The sequence below is a fragment of the Corapipo altera genome, unplaced genomic scaffold (genome assembly GCF_003945725.1).
Source record: "Corapipo altera isolate COAL_440 unplaced genomic scaffold, ASM394572v1 255, whole genome shotgun sequence".
Classification (NCBI taxonomy): domain Eukaryota; kingdom Metazoa; phylum Chordata; class Aves; order Passeriformes; family Pipridae; genus Corapipo; species Corapipo altera.
This window is the reverse complement of record NW_020884929.1, coordinates 760,138-786,940: the sequence shown is the minus strand read 5'-3', so window position 1 is coordinate 786,940 and position 26,803 is coordinate 760,138. Positions and strand designations below refer to the sequence as shown.

Below are 26,803 nucleotides of genomic sequence, written 5' to 3'. Positions count from 1 at the left end.
CCAGGAAGTGGAAAGCGAGGACCTTACACTGACTGACTGCCATCACTCTCGGGTTCCTTTAAACTTCTGATCATTATTTCTCCTGACAGCTTTTTAGCACGGGCTTTCTAAACCGAAGATCAAGTGAAACCGAATCCAAAGGAGGGGCGTTCACAGCTCTTTGGTTTTAAGACAGATCTGAACGTCCTGGTACAAATTAGCTGGGCCCCGGCACAAGGGCTCAAGTATTTCCTTGTACCTTCCTTGTTCTTTGTGTGACATACAAGGTGCAGCAGTGATAGAGTAGATAAGAAGCAGGCTGTGATCCTGGTACATCAAACAGACCGAATACTTCGACAGCACTACTTCCTACTACAGCCGTGTAGTTCGTTTTATTTTGCAAAATTAGGAATGTAAGTGCAAGAAAGGTCAGCTTGGGGCGATGCCCCCAGGACCATAACCCTGGAAGAGCACACGCTGATGCCACAGCACAACCTCGTTTGCTTAAAATTTCAGCAGCCTTCAGTCACCTCGCCACTCATTAGGGGCACATTATTAACCCAAACACCCCACTCATTAGGGCCACATTATTAACCCAAACACCCCGAGCACCAGCCCCGACGAATCCACCACCCGCTAAAAACCCTCACAGACACCCAGCTCGTCCCCCCTGTGAGCTCACCCCTTTCTTCTGCTTAAATCCACTTACACTTTTGACCTCCAGCTCATTCTGCCTTCCCGATCTAATTACGCTCTGTATGAAAAGGCCCTGAGTCAGGCTGATGAGTCATTAGAGCTGCCCTCATTAAAATCAGCCTGCCCTGGCCGGGCAGCACTTCACGGGCTCCTGGCGTGCAGCAAAGCGACCTCCTTTTGCCCACTTGAAATGATTTTCAGGTTTACTGTAAACTCAGGGTGATTTTTTTTTTTTTTTTTTTTTTTAACGCGGGGAAAGGAAATTGCAACTTCTGAGGTCTAAAGTACAGGAGAAATCCGGGGTGGGAGGTTACTACACGACAAGTTGCACTGCACCTTCCTCACACTCTGCTTCAAACTTGAACAGAATACAGAGGGGAAACAACTTTAAATTTTGCAGTTAATTCAAGACATGCCCTTCTTTAAAAGGTTCTGGAACAGAACACCTAATACTTTTTTCCCCAAAAAAATATAAGTATTTGCAGATTTTCTTTCGAAAGGAAAGCCCCTGCCTCAGTTTAAGTCCCAGCACAGCCAGCAAACAGCTTCACTGAGGCTGCTCTGCCAACTTCACAAACTTCACAGTGACTTGGAAACAGGAAACAGGGATCTGGCTTTCCCCTTCCAAGCCAAGAATCAAACCAGAAGGAATTATTACCCCTTAAAACCTCGATGAACTTGAAAGCAAAACTTTCAGTAGAAGTTCTAATAAAAACTTAGATCAGCCACTCACAGAACTTGTGTCCATCAGAAGTATAATTATTCTCTAATTTCACACTGCAAATAAGCTGACACTAACGAAGCATTGAGCTGGATACTCGGATTTTCCAGAAATTTTAAGACACAAATATAGCTGAGAAGTCTGGGATTACAGAGGTGCTTGCCAAAATGACCTGGGTGAGGGAAGCTGTTTTGTCCAGGCTGTGACAGTGAGTGGAGAGGCTCAGAGTATAACTGAGCACCTCTAGCTGGACACACACCTCCCCTCACTGGGAACTTCCCACTTGGAAAGAGGTGAGCCCACAGGAAAGACAGGAAACCTGGCAAGCCTAATTAGAGCACATTCAGCTTCTCTGCTGAATTGTGAACTACGTTTTCTACCTGAATGTTGGGTTTCACCCACCTACAGCTCTGTCTACACCGACAGTAAAATATCCCCTAACACAGACACACATTAATTAATCACCATTTTCACTTGAAGCAATGCATACCAAGGTATGAACACCTCAGAGGACTCCCAACTGCAACACTGTGCCCAGCCCTGCCCATTTCCATGTCACTCCTGTGCAAATGCATGTTCTCAGGGGGTAAAAAAATAGTGGAAGAGCCTCCATAGGGAGAAGAAGCACTTATTGATCTGTGCTGTGCTATAGGCACGAGGTGGGGGGGGAGGAATAAAGAAATAAAATCAATCTTTTGAGCATGCAGGGACAGGAATGCCATTGTGGCAGCCCCACTGTGTGGGCTTTGTTCTGCCTGGTTCTCTAATTAGCCATTCTTTGCAGGGCTGGATGCTGGAGGCACAGCTGTGAGGGGAGAGTGAGGGCCCAGCTGGCAGTAACCAGTGGTGCCTTATACTGAGCTTTGTTTCGCATAAACAAAGTACCCAAGTACAAACATAACCGGGTTTAAGAGCCGAAGCTTTGCCCTGTTCAGCTGCTCGATTCAAAATGGGGAAGAGCACAAATGCCTGTTCTTCAAATATGGTTGCAAACCACCCTTTCCCCCAAGGGGAGAGCACAGGCATCCCGTGCAGCTCCTCCTGTTAAATGCTGCTTAGAGCAGACAAAATGAGATCTATTTCAAAATAAAGAAGCCACATTAAGTGTTTAGAAAGGAGATCCTGATAAATACACAGAAAGGTACACAGACCATTCCTGTGCTGGTGTCTGAGCTCCCCTGGCATCTTCTAAACAGTACTTCTTATGTGACATATTTCTCCACGAACACATTTTTATTTCAAATTTTACTAAACCAACTCAGCAGCACAGGTGGGTAAAGGTCACACAGGTGCCATTATACAACCTTTACCTTCCCAAAACAAACAAGATCCTATCATATACTGTGGAAGCTACAAAACAACCAATCAGTCCACAGCAAACCCAGAGAAACACCATCACCTGAGGCAGAGCAGGCTTTGTGTTTTACTTGCCATGAATTTGTAACTCAGTTTACAACCAAAAACAGGAGTTATTTGCTCTAAGGAACAAAGGAGAGGGAACATCACGGTGAAACTCCTGGCTGGATGAGGCAGAGGATGCCTCACACCTCCCTGACTCCACACATCCAGCTGCTTCTGGTGGCTCCCTGTCACACTCCAGAGGTTCTTTTCCATGAAGGAATTCCTGCCTTTCCAAAGCTACGGCCACCAGGCAAAAGTGCTCATCCCATTTTATCAGGGCTCGTTCCTTTCCACATCAGCCTCAGTTCAATTAGGAGCAGACACGCTGCTCCCAGTGAGGATGAGATCCTCCCCACCTCCCATTTTCCCCTCTGGATTAACAGCAAGATCATAGTTCTCTTCCCTGGGTTTTATTAAGGACTGATTTTATTAACAACTACCACATAAAAACTCCATGCAGTTAACACTCACACTGTTCTCTCACATTTGGGAATTCATGCTAGCACTGAGCACAGTAACTGCAAAAACAATACCCTGTACCCACTAAAAAAAAAAAAAATCCTCAAATTATGGCATTAGACTAAATCCCTCTTTTCTTGCTGGCTAAAGCCACACTAACACCATCAGCTGGGAAGCAAACTGAGATCTGGACCCCAAGCATCACCACATATTAATTTAAAGCTGCTGATAAAGTGCTTCCTCAACAATATCAGACCCAGATTCAGCCCTGCTGAAATACAGACTTTCCTTTCATGGTTTTCACTAACTATTTGAGATACATATCTAATTACTTGAGATATATACACACTGTATATTTAGCTTATCAAAACACAGTAGGGAATGAAAAAAGTCTTTAAGCTTTCCAATGCCTAAAATACTGTAATTTTTTTATCCCTGACCTCTGTCTTATCCCACTGAACATCCAACACCAGAGTGTTTAAGTCCAGTTAACTTTGAAGAGCAACAAAATTCACTCCCAAAAACAGAGTCAGGAAATACAGCCCCTCCTCTCTGGAGTTCCAGGAGTATCCAGTGAAGCCTCCAGAACACAGTCTACCCAAAACTAGAGGTCAACCAGGAAACTGCAGTGCAAGTACTTCCCTGCTGCAACACTCCCTGTCAAAAATCCATTACTCACCACACCTCTGGCAAGCTCCCTGGGAAAGCAACCTTGCCTCTCTCAATGCAATGGGAGGAGTGGAAAATAAGGAGCTTGTCCTTCAGGAGAGGTTAATAAAACCACTACATGGAGCAGAGGGATCCTCAAATCCAGGATCCAAACTGAAAACCTTGCTGGTGTTATCCCAGAGGCGACATTCTGTTAAAAAATACCCCAAAAAAGCCACTTTCCTAAGCGTGAACACACAAGCATGCACAGGAAGGTTGATGATTAGCAAATGTAAATGCAAACCAAGGTTCTACCAACCCTTCTACACTTTGATTAGCTCCATATGTAGCAAAAAACTCTACAACTGTTAAGAAAAAAAAAAAAACAGTTTTAAGAGACTATTTTTACTTACTCTGTCTATAGAACATCAGGTCAAATTCAACTGCAGCCAACACAGTAACAAAAAAATGAAAGAGAAGCTCGATTTTAAATCCAGACCTCTGCATTACAGATACTGACATATACCCCCTTCCATAAATCCATATTTTAACCCAATTTAGGTGGGAAATTTTGTCTCTCATTGTTCTGGGACACCTGTGCTCTGGGGATGGCAGGAGATACAACTCCAACCTGCAGTTTTGATTTAATAATGGCAATTTCTTCGTATCTTGTTCAGATAAAAACAGCTTTTCCTTCTTCCTAGGGCTTACCTCCTCCCTTCTCTCTTTTTTTAAACACTTACAAGTACATATAAAGTTTATATACACGGTACCCATATATTTTTATATAATAGTTACAGAAACAGGCCACTCCCCACCCATTCTTTTAACAAATCTAAAATCAGCTGCCTTCTGATCCTGGGTAAGAGTCACATCCCTCCCCAAGACCTCCCTACTCTCCCCCTGCAACTCCTCCACTTGGAATTCCCCAGGTGGGCTGTGAACAGCCTGGGAAGGTTCAGGAGATGCCTCTCCTGAGGATATTAACCACAAAACATCCACTTGACTTAACCTTTAAGCAACTGGGAACATCAAAAAAGCTGCCTTCATTAAGTATTGCTGTTAGTCAATAATATCAGTTATTAGGGCTTGCTGCTCTCAAATTTCAGCTTGGACCACGTTCCCACTCCCCACATTATAGAAACTTGGTACCCAAATGCAACAGGATCCAAATATTACAGAACAAAAAAAACCCCCAAAAACAAACAAACAAAAAAAAAACACATGCCTTTGGAAATAAATTCCTCACTTCGGGTTTTCTGGATGTTATAAATGGGAAAAACCATGGGAAAAGCACAGCTCACTATTTGTCCTGTACCAAGGTCATTGCTCAAAACCTGGAAGTGACACAGTCAGTGAAACCCCTGCCTGTTGCAGTCAGTAAGTGGTGTTGATTTGTGTGCTCCAGTATGAGCACGATGAATGTGATAAATCAGAATATTTAAACCCACGAAACCCGTTGAAAGCAGCAGCTCATGAACCCGTGGTGCTGTTCAGCAGCCTAGTCCTGCTGGGGCAGCTGAGACTGGAGGTTACAGATTTATGCCTGTGGGTGCCTGCAAAGCTCAGGCAACACTTACCTGTGGAGCCAAACATGGAATGCTGGGGTAGGAGGGGAGAAGCTTCACCTAAAATATATTTCAGGGCCAAAATACACGATCACACGGTTCAGCACGGAATTTACACAGTGCTGCATCATCTCTATCACCCTTAAAAGACTTTCAGCCTCCCCAGCTGACAAGCACACGCATTTTAGAACAGCTCTAGAGCTGGTTCACATCACCAGAAATTTACTGTCCAAACAGTTCTGTAAGAACTATTCCCTGGACTTGGAAAAAAAAAAAAAACGAACCTAAAATGATGGTGGCTCTGCCACGGGCAAAAATCTACTGCTACAGCCTGCAAGAGACCGTGCCCTTGAATTGGAATGAAGGAGAAAAGTCGGATTTAAGGAGTAGAACATCTCTCCTTAGTCTTCCACCTCACTTTAAAAGTTAAATATCAGTATTAGCTACACAAAACTGTCAGCAAGGCTCAGGGGAAAACAAACAAACACCAAACCGACACTTTTCGGTGAAGATATTTCAGAGCCACCAATTTGCTCCGTGCTTTGATGTTCACAGTAACGAGCTCAGATAAGAGATGTACAGAGAGGAGTGAGGAACTTATTGCAATTACCATCTGTTGACAGCTGTGGCCGAAAGGCCAACTTCTTACTCTGAGACGTGCACAACCCTCCTCCACAGCATAAATCTGGTTTACTCGCGGGCTGAGTATTTCCCCCAGGCGGCTGCTTGTGGCACCTCCCGGGTCAGGGACTCTTATCGGGCTCATTAATGCCTAATACACACCAACCCAGTCACACGATAAATGGCAGAGCGCAGGTTTCTTCCTTGTTTCTCCAAACGGGTGTTCCTTTACAAAGCTTCGTTCGCATCCCCCTGGAGAAGCGCAGCGAGGGAGAAGCAGAGCAGCCCTTTGCTTTCCTAATGGGCACCGACAGTTATCAGGGAAATGCTGCCAGGGAACACCGCGCACTTGATAGTTCACGGCAGTGATTACCTTAAGGACTCGGTGGTCGGTCTGTCTCTAGCTTTTGATCTTTCAGGGATAATTCCGATCCCACCGTCCTCAGTGCAATTCAACACACCGGGTTTTTGATCCCGGACTGCGTTCCACGTGCGTGTAACGTTTGATGATTCCCTTAGGGATAATGGGTACAGCCACAACACCATCTCCTCGCCTTTTCCAGAGCAGCACACCTCACGCCAGAAGCACCTTTAAACCCAGTTTAAACCAGCGAAAACGTCACGCTGGCTCCCACAGAGGACGATTAACGCTGCCCTACTCCCAGCTCTGCAAAGGGACCATCAGCCCTCCCACCGCCACGGAGCGGAGCGACACAAGCTGTGCTCAGCGCTCCGAGGTGGGAGCGGGGAATTGTGCCATCCCCTGGCATCGCGGCCGCTGCCCGGACACCCTGCCCGTCCGTCCCGGTGAGACCGACCCTGCCGAGCCGGAGGGAGCCGCAGGGCGCCGCAGGGAGCCGGGCAGGAGCCGGGCAGCTCGGTGACCTCCAAAGCACACCCCGCTGGCTCCCGCTCCTTTGGCACGGGCATCACTGCGACCGCCCCGGGGACACTGCGCCAAGCGCAGAGCGGGACGCTGCCCGGGAGGGAGAAAAGAGGAGGAGGATGGGAGCCTGGGGAAGGCTTACACAGGTAACACACGGTCCCCGCAGGGACGTGCAGCTGCCCCACCGAGCGCTGTGCCAGCACGGCAGAGCCCCTGAGCACACACCCCCCCCTCCCTGAGCACACACCTCCAGCCGCCGGGATTTGGCTGCATCTCCTGCGCTCCCCGATCCAAGCACAGGTCCCCGATCCCACAAAGCACAGGGACCCCCGCGGGCGGCAAGCGCGGCTAAAAGGGAAAGGATTTACACACCCCATCCAGTGCCCGGCCCTACAGCATGAATGTAGATGGGACAGAGCGAAGCAGGAGCAATGTTTCCTTCCCCTTCACACGACCTGGATATTCAGCACCCACTGCTACGTGCTGCCTTTACAGCCGTGCTTTTCTAACTTGAAAGAAGCTGTAGGTTCTGAGCAGCCACAAAACAGAGCTACCGCATCCCCCCCAGAACGAAAGAGTGGCCACCCCGTAACACTCCAAAACACCCTGACCTTCACCTCCTCACTGAACGCTGAGTTATTCCCCTCTGCCTTTTTTTTTTTTTTTTTTTAAAGATGCTACTCGTGAGCAGAAAACTAGAGCTTTTCGGTTAAGTGCAGGCATTCTGGTTTGGGTAAACAAACTGCTAGGTTATTTTGGGTGAGGGGTAAAAAAAAAAAAAGGAAAAAAACCTGCCGGTAAGGCTCCAGTGCCGCTACTGAGGTGCGCAGATACCCTGGGGGTTGACCACGTATTTTGGGCTTGGAAAAAAACACCACTGGTTTTTCCCTAATACGTCTCCAGCAGACGAAGCGGACTAGGCTACTCACGGGCAGTTTTGGAGACTGTAAGAGACCCAATAACTTCTAATTTTAGCTTAAAAACAGCCTGCTAAAGCTGTCGTCTCCAGCCACACACGCCCCTCCTTCCTGATCACCCTCTGGGCAGGAGCGTAATTTCTGAGAGCTCCTGAAGCACCACCAGTTCCAGCCCAGCACAGGAACGTGAACCAGCTCCGCTTCTGGCTCACCTTAATGCACCAAACCCAAAGCTGCAGAAAATAAATCAGCCAAGGCTCCTGCCTCAGAGCTGCAGCAGGAGCAAGGGAACAGCCGCAGCACTCGCTATCCAGTTTTAAATCTGCCAGAGCAGAGCCGCCACAGTTCCGAATTTTTTCTCGCTGCTCAACAAGCACCGAGTGATCGCCCAGTAATTAACCTACAATACATTCCACAGGGGATTACGTGTAACACCTCGGGCACGGACAAATTACAGGATAAAAGAGGAACGTGCTCGCTTTGTTACTTCTCTCCCGCACCTTCAATCTCCCGCTTGCAACTCCAAAAGAATGAATTGCCCGATGAAACTGAAGACATATTACAAATAATTACGGGTGGTTTTTTTCCCCCCTCGCCGCAATGAATATTTGCCAGCATGTACTCTACCTACAGGTCTGTTTTCAGGTCACTGTCACTCTGGTTACATTAAACAGAAAGACAAAACAGACAATGTTACCCTAGCGCCCCAACTTGATGGTGCAAAGACATTTTTTCTTCTTGCAGGACAAGAAAATATCAGTTTGGAAAAGGGAGAAAAAGCTCAATCCGGCCCACCAAGTTTTCCTGGAGGGAACAGGGCTGAACTTGTAGACAGCACAGGGGCACCTTTAGCCTGCTTTCTCAGGACACCTGTGCAGCCTGAGCCTTTCCAAACACAGGAGTGTACACCCAGCAAGAGTATGTTGGAAGCAACACTGTTAGGGCCATCTCTGAGAATACCCTGGAGCACAGGCAACAGCAGTTTTCATGCCAAAAGCAAAGGCAGAACAAGGCATTTTAACAAGGAAATTGTTGAGCACTGCAGGTCTACCCCCCTATTTATCACCCAGCCATAAGCTGGGTGATTAACACACACCTCCAACTCAACATCTGCCTTTTTATGGACACACAAACTGTAAACGACGTCGTGTTCTATAAGATTTTGTTCTGCCTGTCCCTCACCACCTGTCCACCTCTGTTACTGAACAGAGGCAACTCTTAGGTATCAGGTATCAAAGTTCACCTAGAGTACTGAATTAATCAAACTAATTGATCTGTGCAGCCAGGATTTCTGGAGCCAGTGCAATCACTGTCACCCTTCTGGTACCTGATGGCCAGCACGTGCTCAGTACAAATTGACATCTGAGTGTAGCAGTGGTGCCATTTTAGGTCAACTCACACCTCCACATCTTGGCCTGAGGAGGTTTTTTTTTCCACGCTTACATACATGTAGTTTTAAAAGACACGTTTACTTATCAAACCCAGGGGAGGCAAAAAAATACCACAGAGAACACTAATACCATGAAGTTAGGTCGCATAACATATCAGCAGGCTTGTTCAAGCACAAACAGCACTCATCCATCCTCCTTCCTTCCCATTCTAAACCATGTTTGGGTAGAAGCTGCTGATGTGATTTCCAAGACAGAGCACATCGTTTTTCACCTCTAATGCACTTTAAGCACTTTACAGGGGAAGTGATCCTTGGTGAGGCCACACCTTGAGTATTGTGTTCAGCTCTGGGCCCCTCAGTTCAGGAGGGATATTGAGGTGCTGGAGCGGGTCCAGAGAAGAGCAACAAGGCTGGTGAAGGGACTGGAGCACAAGTCCTATGGGGAGAGGCTGAGGGAGCTGGGGTTGTTTAGCCTGGAGAAGAGGAGGCTCAGAGGTGACCTCATCACCGTCTATAACTACCTGAAGGGAAGTTCTAGGTGGGGGTTGGTCTCTTCTCTCGGGCACTCAGCAATAGGACAAGGGGGCACGGGCTTAAGCTCTGCCAGGGGAAATTTAAGTTGGATATCAGGAGAAAATGCTTTACAGAGAGAGTAATCAGGCATTGGAATGGGCTGCCCAGAGAGGTGGTGGATTCACCATCCCTGGAGATTTTTAAATGCAGATTGGACGCGGCACTGAGTGCCATGATCTAGTAAATGGACTGGATTTGGACCAAGGGTTGGACTCGATGATCTCTGAGGTCTTTTCCAACCCAATCGATTCTATGATTCTATACTCAAAAGCAAAATACTTCCTGCAGCCACAAAAGACTCATTTTGTGGAGTCTCTGTCTCACAGTTCCTTCTCGCCACCACCCCAAGCAACCTCCAGTGACTGCAAGAGTGTATTCCACCCAACGACAGCAGAACACCAGATCCCACTTGGAATTCACCGCTCCAAAACCGTCACTCGTGACGTGAGGTGCACCAGAAACCACAGAAACGACTGTAAAACTCAGCAAACCTTACTTCTGGCAGAGGGCTGGCCGGTTTGGTGAGGATTCCTCCCACGTAAACGACGTTGGGAAGCGTAGGTCTCGGGAACTCCAGCGCTACGTCAGTACAAAGCATCCACAGGCTGGATCCATGAACCAAGTCGTACATGGACCGTTCCGGAAGGACCTTGTGCTTCTGCATTATCCGTTCGTACTTTGGCAGAACCAAAAAGCTGACTCCGAACCTCGAAATGAGATAGACAACGGTGTTTTTAATCCTCTCGAAGAAGTTCATGTGATCCGTGAGCAGCGAGTTAAATTCGGGGACGTAGGACAGGGGAGCCGGAGCGCCCACTTCTGCTGGATACCAGAGGCCAGTGGAAAACACGGCGTACTTAACCCCTAAAAGATGGGCTATAACAAATCCGCACATCTCGTTGGGATCGACCAGGAGCAGGTCAAATTTCTCCTGTTTCAGGGCGCGCATGAGGTTTTGGTTGCCGACGATCATGTCGCAGTTCTTGGTGTAGTGGTCCAAGATGTCGAACAGCTCGAGGGCTGTCAGTCTCCCCGAGAAGATACTCCTCATCTTGGACTGGAGGAAATCATCCGAGGTGCTGCTGTTAAAGATCCCTGGGTAGCGCTGAAGTCTGTAGTGATTAGACGGAGGAATCTCTCTGCCCTCAGAGAGGAGAAACACTGTCTGGTGACCTTGGTCATGCAAGGCTGAGGCCAGAGTCTTGAAAATATAAAGATGGCTTTCAAACATAATTGGCGGCACGACGACGATTTTGGCAGCCCTCGCTATCCCGACGGCACTCCACAGGAGAATGAAAGCTGGAGCGTACGGCTTCATAGCTGGAATGGGAAAGGAAAAGCATTAGAGCAACACACAACAGATTTGTAACCCGCTGGGGAATTTAAGGCCAGTTATTATTATCTGGCCGTCCCACGAAAGCTCATCCCGTTCTCCCCGCTTTGAAGACGTCCTCGCGGTGGTCACGGGGAACCAGAGAGACTCCGTTTCAGAGCGCACTTGGCAGAGCCCTGTTTCCAGTGAGATCCGCCTTTTCCCCACCCCTCCCTTTCCATCTGGCACTGAGGGTAAACAAGAGACCTCTTCCAAGGCAGACAGCGATGTGGCACCTGCGTGAAACAGCGGGGAAGCCGAGTGAGGCTGCGAGGCTGGTGCCCTCCACGCAGGTTACCACACGCGGCACTTCCGAATTACAGACGTCATCCCACAGCTCCCAGATCGTCACGTCAGCCCTGAGAGCTGCATCCTGCTACACTTGTGATTACACTTAAAAGTACGACTGTGTCGTTGGCATTAGAATTTATTAAGTGACTAAGAAAGGTGCTAAGTTCAAAGACCCAAAGGCTAAAATCCTGCACTTTATTCACACACACGAGACCCAAAGAAATCACCAGCACTCATATTCCAGTGCACAGGATATAACAGGACTTAGTACAAACACAACTCAGTTCCTCAACTGGAACTTGTACATCCATTTTGCAGTCTGAGCACACCACACTTCACACCACTGGTAACTTGGTTATGAGCATTCCTGCCACAAGCTCTTGTCTGATAGTTGCCCACAGGCTTCAGGCTGTCCTCCCTAAAGTTGCAACTCTCTAATCTGATTTAAGGATAACATCTTCTGAGGTTTTCTTTTTTTTCATATAAGCCAAGAGGAGTAGAGAAGATTAAGGTAGTTTTTTTTTCTCCTAAAAGCACATGCAAACCCATGCAATATTTTCCTTTAGTGTCAACACTGATCAGCCAGACAGGGATGCAAAGTCACAATCAGGCAGGAAGAGGCTACCACGGAGTAAGAACTGACTTTACTTTGAGCTTTCAAAAATTACACTTTGTGTACGAGACAAAATGTAGTAACAGGAGGCAGTACCACACACATGAACATCTCAACTCCCACTGAAGCACTTGGACAAGCACTTGATTCTGAACCTACTTAAATCAGCACTTGAACACCCACTTGAGCACCAGCTCTAACCTCCACTCACTCAAACAGCCATCCTGAACCCAGCTCCTGACAGCAGCAGGCTGCTGGGGAAAGGGAAAACACTTCTTACACCCCTGTTTTGGGAGTTTAAAACCCTGTAGGCACCAGATGAAGCACAGAGAGGGCACGTCAGAAACTCCTCAGTCACCATAACCCTCCTAGGACAGAGAAACAAGCACACGCCAAACCAAACAATCTGCTCTTTCCTCGTGCCAAACCAATCCATGCAGAAACCTGAGACTGTTGCAGTGTCCTTTGTAAATAAGAACAACAGATAATGCTGCTACTCAGGCCTTATCTCCTTACACTGTAGTCTTATAACTGTCCTACAACACATTGCTCAGGACTCTTTTTAGTTTGGGGTCTTTTTTTCATGTTATGTGGGTTACCAGCCCACAAATAGAGCATCTCGTATTTTATGTAATTATATATAAAATACTATAATTATACTTAATATATACTACATGGTTACCATACAGTAATTGTGTAATTCAGGTTTATTACTACACAATATGAAGTTTCTGAAGGAAACAGCAGCAGAAGCACCCGAGAAGCTCGCTGTGCTGCACCGCTGTCACGGACATCAGCAGAGGGCTGTGCCAGTGCAGAAGGGCACAAGGCTTGGTGTAGTGCCAACAAGCCATGGAATCATTTAGGCTGGAAAAGGCCTCCAAGATCGTCCAGTCCAACCTTGGGCTGATCATCACCTGGTCAGCTAGACCAGAGCACTCAGTGCCACGTCCAGTGGTTCCCTGAACACCTCCAGCGTCGCTGACTCCACAACCTGCCTGTGGAGCCCATTCCAACACTTGACAACCCTTCCCATGAAGAAATCCTTCCTGATGTCCTCTTGAACTGTCACTGCTTGCCTGGGAGAAGAGGCCAAGCCCCACCTTGCCACAGCCTCCTGTCAGGGAGTTGCAGAGAGCGCGAAGGTCACCCCAAGCCTCCTTTTCTCCCAGTTGAACAACCTCAGCTCCTCTCCAGACCCTTCCCCAGCTCTGTTGCCCTTCTCTGGACACGCTCCAGCCCCTCAATGTCCTTCTTGAAGCGAGGGGCCCAGAACTGGACACAGCCCTCAAGGTGTGGCCTCAGCAGTGCCCAGTACAGAGGGAGAATCACTTCCCTCGTCCATGTTCAGCCACCTTCAACAGGGCCCCACTGCAGGATAACGCTCCTTAGGTAAGAGTGGTTTAAAAAAGCCAAAACCCAAAGTAATGCTTCAGCAACGAAGCATCCAAGAAAAATGATTAATCAAACTTGGAAAAAGCCCATTATTGATTCCATGTCCCCACACCAGAAGCGTTCCCACGGTATTGAGTTACTGCTCCTGTCAACAACGGCGATATTACAAAACCATGAATGGAGGAGCAGGATGGGGAAAAAAATCAGTGTTTCTGTCAGCAGCAGAAATCAAAGGCTCCAGCAGCCTAAGGGCTACTCATGATCCAACAGGTTGCCAGATGCCGGCTCTGCTCCCGTCTCCTGACCCCACACAGGCCCGGAGCGCAGTGCAGGAAGATAATCCTTAGCTTTAAGGTGTATTTTCCACAGCCAGGGTTATGCATGTGCCATCAAAAGCCATGGGAATTACAGCTGTACTTCCCTGGGATGCTGGTGGTACCACCCCACTGCTTTCTATCCCCACACTCACCAAAACCAGAAACATTTTAAACAGGAATCACATTGGATATTTTACTCTTTGTGAAGGCATTTTAAAGCACTACCTGCCTAACAAGAAAATCTGATAATGTACCTACAAAAAAATTTATCACATTTTTAATTTTTTCTTCTTGCAGTGTATCAATGTCAAGAGGTGACAACACACCTCCCTGGCAGTCTGTACCTTGTGGTACCTTCAGAACTGGTGAAACCATCATCGCTTCTCCAAAACCTATTATGCAACTCGCCTCTTCGACACAAGCACCTTCCACAGGGACAGGAAAATAAATGTACAGGCCCTGCCAAGCCATAGGGATATTTAAACACGTGATGCTATTAGAGAAATGCAGATTAAGTGACATTTTTACTGGGAAAAATGGCACTGACCTTCTATCGAACTTCTGGCAGGAACCTGCAGCCTCATCATTTCATGCCCTGGCCAGAGAGAAGCTGGAGCTTGGAAGGCTTCAAGAGGAACAAGGGCAATAGGCAACAGCATTCTGTAAGCCCTCCAGGCAGAGGGGGCTTCCCAGGGGTCAGGAAAACACTGAGGGGCAGCTGGAAGCCAGCTCATCACAGCCACGGGGACTCTTCCCACTAACTCCCAGTCACACTCCAGCAGTAAAATCATTGGCCAAAACAAACAAAAAGGATCAACAGCCAATGCAGCTGCCTTCTGTCTCTGCACACACCTGGAGCATGAAAAAGAACTGTCACATGTCCTGGCAGAAAAAAGGAAAAGAAAGCCCAAAGACAAAGGATGATGAGTTTCTCCACGACCATAAACAATATAAAGCCATTTTGTACCTCTATCTTAGGATTTGCCTCCATTAAATGAGACTGTTTCAGGGTTTGAGCTGGTGTGTAACATCCTTTTACCAAAGAGAGTGAAAAGAAAAACCCAAACTTGCTAAAATTTAAACGACAGCAAAACTTCCAACCAACCAACAACGCCCACAAAACAATCACTGAATCAAAGCCACTAATTTCAGCCCAAAAGCCCTAAAAGCAATGCTATGGAAAAAAAAAAATAAATATGCAGAGTGGCTTTATAGGAGGGAAAGCACCTGCTGACTGCAAAGGGTTCATCTACTGGAGCACAGCAAGAAAAAGTTGAATATTAAAGACAGACCAAGTCAAACATTAAACCTACTCCAACAGCTGCTCATTAAGTTAATGACCTACATTCAAATGAAAGGGAAAGTGTGAGTTTTTAAAGTGTTAGAGAACACCAGACATACTCTACAAGACAGCTGACCAAAATACTTATAAATCCTGATTTATTTTTTTAAGGAAGTTATTTTTCCATTCACTCAGGAGGACCAAGCAGGATCCAGAACAAGAAGTGTGACTACATAGAAAATAGTGACTTCCAAGGGAAAAATAAGAGGGAGGATCCTTCCCCTATCATCCTATCAGTGATGACACCTGAGAGCTGGGCAGTGTAGAAATAAACTGAATGACATTTAGGTTTATATAAATGACATTAAAAAGTCTTAATGCTTAAATTATTACTATAAGAATTAAGTGGCACTATTTTAGATTAATTCCAATTAATTCGTGTAACAGTCAGTTACAGTGCTGGAACACATACCCAAAGTGAGATTTAGATTTGCTGCCAATCCTTAATAAGCTGCTAATCACTCCATAATTAAAAGTTACAAGCACGTTTGGGTTTTGGTTTTTTTTTCTGCTTTATACCACTGGCTGCCTACCTGCTATTTCTGAATGCCTCAGAAATAACCATTTCCAAGCCAGCAGTATAATCACTGATGTTTTCCTCTGCTGTAGACAGGTCTAGAAGCAGAAGAGGCTCTCCAGCACCTCCATACACAGCACAGCTTGAATTCAAACTGCTCCAGTGTTTGTATCACTCTGAGAAGAGTCAACAGTTCCCAGGCACTTACACCTCAGGATATAAAAAGTCCTTTTTATTCACTAGCAACACACAACGCTCCCGGCTTTAAAGCAGCAAGGGAGGCTTTACAGAGCTTGGGTTCAGCGATGCCACTTGGTTTTTTAAAGTTCTTCCCTTCAGGTTTGTTAAGGTTTGACGAGCTTACCTTGAGCAGAATCTCTGCCGGGAAAGGTGCCCTTCATCCCAGACAGCAGCGGAGGAGCAATCTCCGAGCTGCTGATCGCTCTCACCTTTCCCAAAGGGCTCGAATTACTCATTACAATTTAGCAGAGACGGGCCCACGTTATAAGAGGGGCTCACCGAGCCGGGGATGCTAATTAGCACCGAAATGACTGTGCCCAAGTGAAAAGCTAACGAGGCGCACCACAGGAGTACGATGACCAAAAAGAAAGGAGGGGAAAGGTGAGATCTGTGCGCTTTTAAGCAAACTGTGAGTACCACAAAATGCCACCCGTGACCACGTGCTGTTAACAACCCGACGAACTGAAGCCGCAGTCCTGCCCTGCTACTCGAACTCCCACGGACAAAACTTATTTCATGTGCAAATCTGGTTCCTTTAGCTGTTATTAAACACAGCCTTACAGATAAAACCCGGTCTCCAGCCTCCACTGGCTTGTAAACACCTCGGCCAAACACAGAACCAAGCCCTACAACGCAGGTTGCATGACCAAAGGCCCTGTAAGCAAAGCCTTTTATCAAGCCCAAGATAGCCAGGAATGACTGACATAAAGCACGTACAGGGTGAGTATAACGCTGAAAGAGGAAGAAAATATTCCAGGACAAACCAGAGGTTCACTAACACTGGTTACAGTTTGATTCAGGGGATAAACCGTGTACTCAACCCAAATCTTAGCAGTGTCAGCCACAGGCAAACAGTTGATAGCAAAGATTAATAATACATACAGAAGCAATAATGTGATGCATTGATTCTGGAAATTCCGAGTGAGGCAATGCACCGACCACATCATGTCTGACAGCAAATCCCAGCAGAGGCTCCAGTTGTCAGACCCAGGAAGATTTTAATTAGTGGCATAACACGTGACAGTAAGACAGACCACAACCCTCAAGCTCCAAGCGCAACTCGCCTCCTAAACCCTTTAAGCCAGCAATGGTGAAGTATGTTCTTAACCCCTAATACTGCCTACTCTGCTGTACATATTCCCTAGGCAATAGGAAATGCTGCTCCACAATCCTTTAGGAGCATTAAATAAGTCAGGCCCATAAGCTGACTTCAGGCAGTTTAAAGGTGAGGAACCGGTTGCTACTCAACAACACACAAAGCAGCAGAAATGTGGGAATGCACAGAGCCTTGGGGCAACAAGGCAGGATATCAGCTAGGAAGACACTCCCCTAACAGGTATTGTACAGCCTTCAGATTCAGAACCTGAAGTTTTTCCTGTCGCACATCTTGTTACTAATTGCTGAGGGAAGCCTGTGATGTGATTGTTCCTCTGTGTTGCAACGTTGTAGATGAGTGGTAAGATTTGGCTTTTAACCACAGGCTCCGTTTTCAACTGATAAATGAAGAAATTAGTAAGAAATCCTGAGTGCATGAACAAGAATAGGCTTTTCAACTTACTTTGTACAGTCTCCCAAACAATTACACCCTCTATCCAATCACTGAAGCGCTTCAGTGAGTACAAGAACATCTCATCCACAGATAAAAGAGGAAGATTTATAGGCATGACAGTGTCAATGCAATCCTGACTTACTGTGTCAGCTGTGCAAACAGCAAAGGAGCTGTCAAGAGTGAGTCAAAAGGACATGCAATTTATGAAACTGCTTTCATTAATTTGTGCAACAGGTTTTATCGAACACTGAAGGATTTTACCTGAGCTTTTGGACTGAACAGCGTTGGAAAAACAATTTTAGAAATCCTCTCTTCCAAAGGCAGCAAGGTACCAGAGGCACTTCTCCTTCAACACACAGGTTTTACAGCTGATACACAAATATCTTCAGTAGACATGCTAGTAGGCAGATCTTCCAGGACTTCCATGGGAATAAAACTCTCGTGCAGGGCATCACGTCCTATTAAGATGAGTTTATAGCAAGTGGCCAAAGTACCACGTTCTTGGCAACACTTTGCCACTGGCTTCCTGAAGTAATAACTTTGAGTCCTCGTGGCTGTGGAAAACTGTCCTAAGCTTCTGAAAACACCAATCATATCTAAGAAGATTAAAAATCCACCAAGACTATCATTGAGTAGGTTCTAAACCCATTTAAGTTTCTCAAGTCAGATTTGATCTTTTACATCAAGTCCCTGCACACTGTGAGATTTTAACACTGCAGTACTGACAGCACTCAAGAACTGATTCACCTGAGAGTAAAGGTTTAAAGTCTGATTAAATATTTTCACAACCTGAAGTTACAACACGGCAAAGGCACCTTTCACTCGACAGGACCTACCATTCTTAACATCCCATGCGCTAAAAAACAGTGAGCAAACAGTATATAGGTCAAAATATAAACTTTATTGAATGAACATAGATACTAGGTACAGTAGTAGCAAAGTTCAGCCCAACTAACTGCATTAAAGTGAGTTCCATGAAGATTTTACAGCCTGTGAAACATTAACCTTTGCAGACATCTCAGGCAGGGGAGCAGAAACAAACCAAGATGTATTCTTCAGGTATTTTAATAACCCGAATAAAAGCAAAAAGAACAAGAACAGCAAGTTCTTTTCTTTCGTCCTGCTGTGCATGGGGCAACCCAAATGGGGCGTTTCCAGATCCTTATAATTTCACTTTACACAGTGGGGATGAGCAGAGCCCCCCACTTAAGGCACCGCTCCAAACCCCGTGCGACTGAAGGAACCCGACTCCGTGTGCCAGGGACTCGGATTTCTCGGCATTGGCACTCTCCATTCTGCAGCTCTGTTCCTGCTACCCGTGCTTAGCCCACCCCCCAGCACCTTGGAAAGGTAACTGCTGACTGCACACAGCGAGAGAGCCATCTGCTTGCAAGCAGGACACGTACATTCCTGGCGGAGGGATTTGTCAGGAAAGGCTCTCCCGTGGCGCTGGACGGACGGGACAAATTGCTCACCTCCCTCAGAGCTCCCGGGAGCTCACAGAACACGCAGCAGTTTGGCACCGACACACAAGTCCCTTGAGAGAGTCCCCTCGACTCCTGGAGACTCCCTCTCCAGGCACCAAGACCTGAGGGCAAAGTTTCCCCACCTGCTGCAGCCATTTTGCACCAGGAAGCACCCAGGAATATTGCTGTGGCAGCCAGGGCAGCGCTACCAGAGAGAAGCCAACAGGTTCCCCCACGTTTCCCAGGGACACCAGCGCTGTGTAAGAGGTTATTCACCGGCCCTGCTCCTGCTGTGTGGCCACACTGCCCTGAAGAGCCCAGGAACAGAGCAAGAAAATGAGAGGAAGCCTCCTACCTGCAAGAGAGCAGGAGGCACGAGTGCCACAGGCAGCTGATGGAGACAAAGATGTCTCCACCGAGGGGTCAGAGCCGCCCAGGAGGTCTTTGCTGTCACGCTGGCATCAAAAGACAGGCTGAAATAGCAGCTGGATGAAGTACCAAACAGAAAAAGGGGGGAAAAAAATGGAGAAAAAAAAAGAAAAACAACCTGACTCTGATTTTCAAGGCTTTGATCAGCGACTGAATCTCCTTTGATAAAATGACTCTCTGAAGAAGGGGCTGGAAGAAATCACGGAGCTCCATAGTGAGCTTAATTTGTTGGTGCAACAAGCACTGCCTGTAATTACATGCTGCCATCACCCAAGCATGAATTTCGCCTCATGAGCAAGCCTCGGGATCTGAAACAACATTACTTTTAAACTTCAGCCCATTTTACTGGGATTTTCCTTCAACTTCAGTAATTATTTGGGGGGATGCTTCATCTCTCACTCCAGTTGGCTCCAGCTTGGTACGAGCTCCCCCCCGGTCACGCCATCACATGACACCCAGAAGCACTCAATGAATTTCTTTGTTCCATTTCTGACTTCATGCTATAGCAAATAAGCACATTTTAACAAGCCACACAAACAGAACCCACAAAGGGAAACTGTGGCAGGCTTGTCTCTGCAGCGGGAAATACGACTCGGGAAAAAAGTTAAAATACTCGATTTAATAAGGTTTTGTTCTTATTCAGGCTCAATTAAAATAATTGCAGCAGCACCACACACACTCCAGAAACATTCAGCTTGTTCAGTCTGTTAATCATTAGGCTCTGTTTTGAAATGTACAGGTGGGTTTTCTTTGAAGTCGACTCCTCTCTATTACGTTCAGATTTGTGTTTTGGGGTGTCTGCTTTGAAGCACCTCCTGGCAGAATGTGGGCCTAGAGTAAGGACAGAAGTGGTGTATGTAACAGCTTTGCTATGTAGTTTAATGCTTAGACTGATTTTAAGGGCAAGACCACATCACTTACTAGAGCAAGAGGGGACAGAAATCAACTTAGGCTTCATTTAAGACGTGTAAAACACTCCAGTAAGGGTCAGTTTGGGGTTGTTTTTTTTTTGCAGTAGCTCCGTAAATTTGCAAACACGCAAAGTTCCTGCCGATTTTCTGGCATCAGCGGTTGACTAAGACTGGAGTGTAACTTCAGAAAGGAATGGTCTGAAGACAGGAGATCTGTGGACTTCCAAAGACAATCTGAGACTCAGCACAATCTGTTCATTCACAAATATCAAGCAAAAGAGAAAACAGATCCAAAGGCTACAGAGGGGCAACATAAAGGTGGCTCCAAGACTGTGATTCACAGAACGATCTGGGTGCAAAACCCAAAACAAATCCACAATAAACAATCCACAACCCCCAAATGCTTCTGTACTTCCCAGGAGATGGGAAGATCTTCCTCCACTTCTGGAAAGCAGCTAAAGCTTCCTCAACATTATCCCTGTACAGTAACAAATACCTGACAGGGGTTTATAACAGAAATAACTTGAGGGCCCGTAGCAGGGCTGTATTTAGTTATTTCAGTAGTCAGGAGTTCAAGGCAAAACACACTGTTTAAAAAAATGTGTAGTCTGAGATGGAGTTATTTGGAATACTCCAATCTCCAAGTGTACTTGAATGAAAATAAAGGGACAGGAGATAACACTGTTCTGAGGACCAGCCAGGCTTCATCAAGGTCTGATTCCCCAAAGCTTTGCTGGTGTTTACAGCACTCTGCTGTTCAGGTTTTATTTAGACTACAGTGATTTTGTCCAGTGCAAAACCTCATCTAAGAGACCTCCACAGCCAAGAAAGCTCTTGAGAAAGACACTGCTACCAAGGTTTAACACACCCATGCTATATAAAATGCCATACTTCTCAGCAGCTGTTTGCATTATGATAAATTGGCAGAACTGGCTCCCCAAGCAAACCTACAAAATAAACACTGAGCTGCCTGCACAGCACCCAAGGGAACAACTGCCCCCTTCTGAAAAAAGAAAAATCACTAGGACTCACTCATCTGAAACAGATACAACATAAACTGTTGCCACAGGTCAAGGGTTTGATAATGGCAGTGGGCTCCACGCTTCCCACGTCACCTCCCAAGCCAGCTGTGCATCTCAGGTTCACAGCAGCACTGTGGCCAAAATTCCTGGGCCTGGCCCAGATTCCATTCAGAGAGAGATGCCTCTCTGATGCCATGCAACGCCTCGCTTTGCTCCAGATTAAAGGGTTTTTTCAGTTTAAACACTAAACTGGGAGGACAACAATGGTGTCCTGAAAATAAAATTAAGGGCAAGCAACAACATAATTACTTTTTTTTTTTTTTAAAGCTGGTATTTTATTTCGTTGAAAGTTTCTGCAATTCTTTTTTGAATACTTTCGTCTCATTAATTGGTGTTCTTGGCATTAAAGCACCTTATTCATTTCAAACAGCTCCCAAATTGAATGTGAAAAAAGCACAAATCAAATTCAACATACATAACTGCATTTTAATCTAAATCTTCACCAAGGCCCTGAAGTTTAAAAATCTCATATTTGAAGGCTGTGCTGCAGTTATTGTGCTCCATCCTTGGGTGTAACCAATGAATTAAATAACTTTCTCCAGACTGGTGTTGATGTATGGGCGAAAACAATTCCTCTAATGCAATATAGTGTCTTAAATTAAGGAACTCCAAAAGGTTTGCTGTTCATACTCTTATCTCCCCTTAGAGAGAGACAGAGAGACAACTTTAATTTGTCTCAATGTAAGTGTTTCAGCAGGGCATCACTGCTCCTTTCCAGCTCAGTTCACAATCTGAAGCTGACTCAAGGCTTCCCATTAACTCTCCCTTCAGTCCCTGAGTAGGAAGGGAAAACACTCTTAAGTTGCTTATTTTTGATGAAGCTGACCCATCCATTCATAGGAGGAAAGAAGAGCACAGAGCAAAGAAGAAAGCTGTGCTTGTTTCCCTATACAAATAAAAGTTATGTGCATGACAAGTGTGCTGCTTAAGAGAAATGGTCCCAACAAACCAGCTCGTAACCACAGTTCTGGCCACAAACAATTGAAACACTTCCTTCTCACAAGGAGTAACAGGGCCCCACACCCTGAGCATTTTAAAATACAGACATCTAAGTGTCAGAAAACATCAGAAATGTTTGGTCAAAGGGTTCAAGAAACCTTATGGCAAAAGTCTCAGAAATACCCTCCAAGCATAGTTGTCCCAGGGGAAGGACAGAATATTAAATGGTCCCAGTGTATTTTACTTCCTGGAAAACAGGGAGAAGAGCTCTCTACAATGCCTATTCACAAACCCTTGGAGCTGTATCAGAACGTCAGTTCTGAGCCCAAAGATACTTTCTAAAACGACAACAAAAGATTGTTTTTCTGAACACTAGAAATATCAACAAAAGGAGGAGAATGATTTCAAATCCTTCTAAAGTATCAGCCTTTCTCAAACACAGTCCTGTTCTCTCCTGAAATACCTCTCTGGAATAATGAAACAGAAATAAAAACATTTCTGTTCAAAGTCCTGATCTGGAGAGAAAAGGTATTTCAGTTACTAAGCATCTCATGAATTTGATCTTACCAAAAAAGACCTCAGTGGCTTTTCATACTGCAGTGGGATTTTTCTTATAATTAAATGGCAAGGGGCTCAACCCAGGTGGAACAAACCAAGATGAATTATTCTATTCTAAGGGAAGCAACCTGGTTAAAACAGTGATGTGGGGGAAAAAAAGCACTTTAAACACCCAAAAGTGGAAAACACCAAGGAAAGTAGGGGCAGGCAATAAGACTTGAACCTGGCAGTTCAAGTCAGAAATAATGTGGTTTGTACTCAAGAAAGTCAATTAGAAAATAATCAAGTTAGGATAGGCACTGTTGTTACATCTGTAACTCTAATTAATTGCAGAACATTCCTGAAGTGGTAGGAGTAGTATTCCAGCAAAACACATCCTCTGTGCAAGTCTCAACAGGTACAGGAAAAAGATACACAAAGCTATAAGTTCAGTGCTATTTTATGGATTATGGTACCTCCTCACACGATGTTTTCACAGGTATTAACACACCCACCACACGGAAAATTTGTTTTCCATCCCTGGAAATAAAACACACTGCTAGAAACCAACCATGTAAATTATACACAACAGAGAATTATGGCACATTCTTACTTTTTCTTCATTAGCATCCACAGCAGCCCTGGCACTTATTTACTAACCAACCCAATACCTGGAAGAACTACAGAGTTATCATTGCAAAGGGTTGACCTGGATGGATAACAGGACTATAAAGTGCTTTAGATATGATAAATGTGGCATTAAAATTTCAGGCACATGACAGTTCTGACTGCCTTTGATTCCTGCAAACAGCAACTAAGACATCTGAGGTTATCAGCCTGCAGTGATGACAGAGTTGCCTGTCTGCAGTGACTGACCACCAGTGAACTACAACAGCTAGTAGCCATTCACCAAGTTTAAGTTGCCACCAGTGTGGAAAACCAACCCACTGCTTCGTGTCCACTTCCTCTGCGAGTCACTTCCCTATGATCCACTCACAGGGGCAAGGACAGGACTCTCCCAGAGCTCAGGTGACATCACCAGAGCAAGGATGCAGGGATCATTTCAGATGTCCTCTCCTCCAGCCTGGGTTAGTCCCACGGGTTTCTCCATCCAAATCCTGCTTCAGAACAACCCAACTGCTTCCAGCACTCTAAGAGAATCAAATGTAAGGGACGTTTACAAAACGCTGACGTTTTTCTCACCTCAGAAGCAAAATATTTGTAACAGACACTACAAAATGTACATATTTTCTTTTCTCACGGCTTCCCGCAGAGCTTTCGTTGACAGGAAGTTTACCAAGTGGCAAAAACACAACACAGGCATTTCAGGCCAAGTCCTCATTTCCTTGTTTTTCAACAATAATATTTTCACAATAGCATGAAAGCCGTCTCAGAGTGCAAGACTCCAGCATAACAAACTGGTTAGTCTTTTGGAAAAATAAAAAAAAAAAAAAAAAAAAAGCTGCTGTAGTATCCAGTGTTCGGCCTGGATCGATGACCGAAACACAAGAACAAAACCGAGGAAACGTGAAGCAAAGGTTAATTGCACACTACATTGTGTTGGTGCTTTAAAAACCAGCTCAGCTAAAATATATAAGTGACCTTGTACGATAATTGCTGGGAAAAGCAGGCAGGCGGCTTCAGTTCGGAAACATAGCTGAGAATTTCTGGGATAGAAACGCGGAAACAAGTGATATCGTGTGAATTATTCGCAAAACTTAAGTCACCTGGTCGCAGCATTAAAAAAAAAAAAAAAACAAACCCAGAAAACAAAATACTGTTTTCAAGGTGTTTGCTTCGGGGGAGGAGACCTTCAAGGATGTCTACTACAGGAATTACTCCCTATTCATCCCCAGGGAACTCTGATGAGCATGCACAGCGGGCTGCGCAATTCCCAACCATTCCCTATTGTTCCACAGTCGGTGCTGAAGCCAGCGCGTAAACAAGCCACGAAGGACAAGATGCCACCCGATATCCGCTTAAAGACCGCAACTTTATTGACGCGCGGCCCGAAAAGTTCACGCTTGGCCCTTTTTTTCCTCCTTTTTTTTTTGAGCCCAGCGGGGAGGCGCGGCAGCAATTACGCAACGCTGCTCCTTCGGAGGCGGCCGGGATGGAAACTCCGGGAATATCCAGGGAGGGCACTGCGTCCCAGGCCCTCGGGGAGTCACCCCGGCTCGACGATGTCCCTCACACCGCGGCCCCAGGGTGACAACGCAACATGGAGGATGGGGGGGGGGGGGGGCCCCGCCCCCCCCCCCCCCCGGGCCGGCCCGCCCGCCCCGCCCCCCCCCCCCCCCCCGCTCCCTCAGGGCTGAGGAGCCGCCGCTGAGGGACCCCCCCTCAGCCTTCCTCCTCCTCCTCTTCCCTCACGGAACCCAAACTTCCTCAAGGCGCAGCGCCGGCACCTGCCGGGCTTCCCCGCACTCACCGCTGCGGCGCCGGAGGACGCCCAAGCCCGAGCCCGCCTGCCAACCGCCCGACTGCCGTGCCACACAGGTGCCCTGCCCGCCGTCCCCGGGCCCCTCTTCTCTTCCTGCCCGAGCGCCCTGGAAAAGGGCGGGAAGGGACGTGTCCTTCTGGTGCCCCTCAGGACGTGGCGCGGCGCGCCCCCCCTGCCCGTCCCTCCTCAGGTCACACCGTCCCCTCGCTCGGGGACACCGCATCGCCGCGGCTCCCCTGCGGCTCTTCCCCTCAGCCCCTCTGGGGGTTCCTACCGCCCCCTGACACGGCTGTTCCCCTCAGCCCCCCGGCTCTTACCCCCACACACACACACCATGGCTGTTCCCCTCAGCCCCCCGGCTCTTCACCAACACACACACCATGGCTGTTCCCCTCAGCCCCCCGGCTCTTACCCCCCCACACACACCATGGCTGTTCCCCTCAGCCCCCCGGCTCTTACCCCCCACCTCCAGCCATGACTGTTCCCCTCAGCTCCCACCTCTCAGCCCTCCCGCCCCCACCATCACCCCTCCGCCGCGGGGTGATGCAAGGCGCCCAAGGCTTCTCCTTGGGTTACGGCAGGGAAAGAGGGAAACGGGAAAAGGGGGGGGGGGGGGGGGGGGGGGGGGGAGGGGTACAGCAAGGACCAAGATGGAACGAGAGCCCCCCCTCAGCAAGCGGCGAGGCGGAACGAGAGCCTCCCTCTCCGCCGCCCCGCCCGGGCACGGACCCCCCGCCGGAGCCGGGACCGCCTCGCCCCGCTCGGTCCCGCCGAGCGCCCTCACCGCTGTCCCTTCAGGGCCGCTCCTCCGCGTCGCTGCCTGTGGTGAGGAGCCGATGGCCGCAGCTCCGCTCGGGGCTCTCGTCCTTCAGCCGGGTCCGCCCGGCCCGGGCTGCGGCGCTGCTGCGGCGCCGGGAGCGCCGGGCCCGCCGGTGCCTCCGCCCGGGCTCTGCTGCACCTGCTGCGGGGCTGGGCTGCCCTGCGAGCAGAGGAGGCTCCCTCGCTCCGTCCTCCCTCAACTTCGCATCACTCCGGGCTGCCCCCGCTCCGCGCCGCCGCATACACCGGCGCTGCCGTCCGCCCCCGGCTCCGGGGAAAGGCTCGGCTGCCCTGCCGCCCCATGCACTGCCCCGCTCCCGGGACAGCGGGCAGCTCCCGGCAACAGGGCAGGTCCCCCGTGCCCGCCTCTGGCGGGAGGGGCCGCGGCCGCCTCCGCCAATCAGCCCCAGCGCCCATGGGGTTTAGCCCCAACCTCTTCAGTGCCAACCCCCACCGGAGGCAGAGGCACCTGCCTCTAAACCAGGTCCGTCCAACTGACTAAACGTCGGCTAAGCAACGAAGTTACCCCATCCTCCGTCGTCCTGGGAAAGCAGCTTTTAAGGCCCTGACCTGACAGACTTTAAATACTGACGCTAATTCTCCAATTGGTTTTGCGCTGCGTGTGGTTTGGGTGGGTGTGGATTTGGTTTTTGGGTGGGTTTTTTTCCTGCTATTCACTTCT

At 47.6% G+C, this 26,803-nt stretch overlaps 1 protein-coding gene across 4 annotated transcripts in view; it reads right to left on the bottom strand.

Annotated features, from left to right (window-relative positions):
* Nucleotides 1-26,438, bottom strand: part of UGT8 (UDP glycosyltransferase 8) — a 34,290-nt gene extending 7,852 nt beyond the window's left edge. Inside the window, exons 1-3 of one of the 4 annotated variants that reach the window (XM_027658899.1) lie at nucleotides 26,087-26,416; nucleotides 25,291-25,408; nucleotides 10,356-11,179 (exon numbers count right to left, since the gene is read on the bottom strand). In XM_027658899.1, the coding sequence (XP_027514700.1) occupies nucleotides 10,356-11,177 (822 nt within the window). In that variant the 5' untranslated portion in view covers nucleotides 11,178-11,179; nucleotides 25,291-25,408; nucleotides 26,087-26,416. Of the gene's footprint in view, nucleotides 1-10,355; nucleotides 11,180-25,290; nucleotides 25,607-25,761; nucleotides 25,806-26,086 lie in introns of those variants that run through there. The other 3 variants (XM_027658900.1, XM_027658901.1, XM_027658898.1) reach the window with 3 other exon arrangements.
* Between the last annotated feature and the right edge of the window lie 365 nt (nucleotides 26,439-26,803).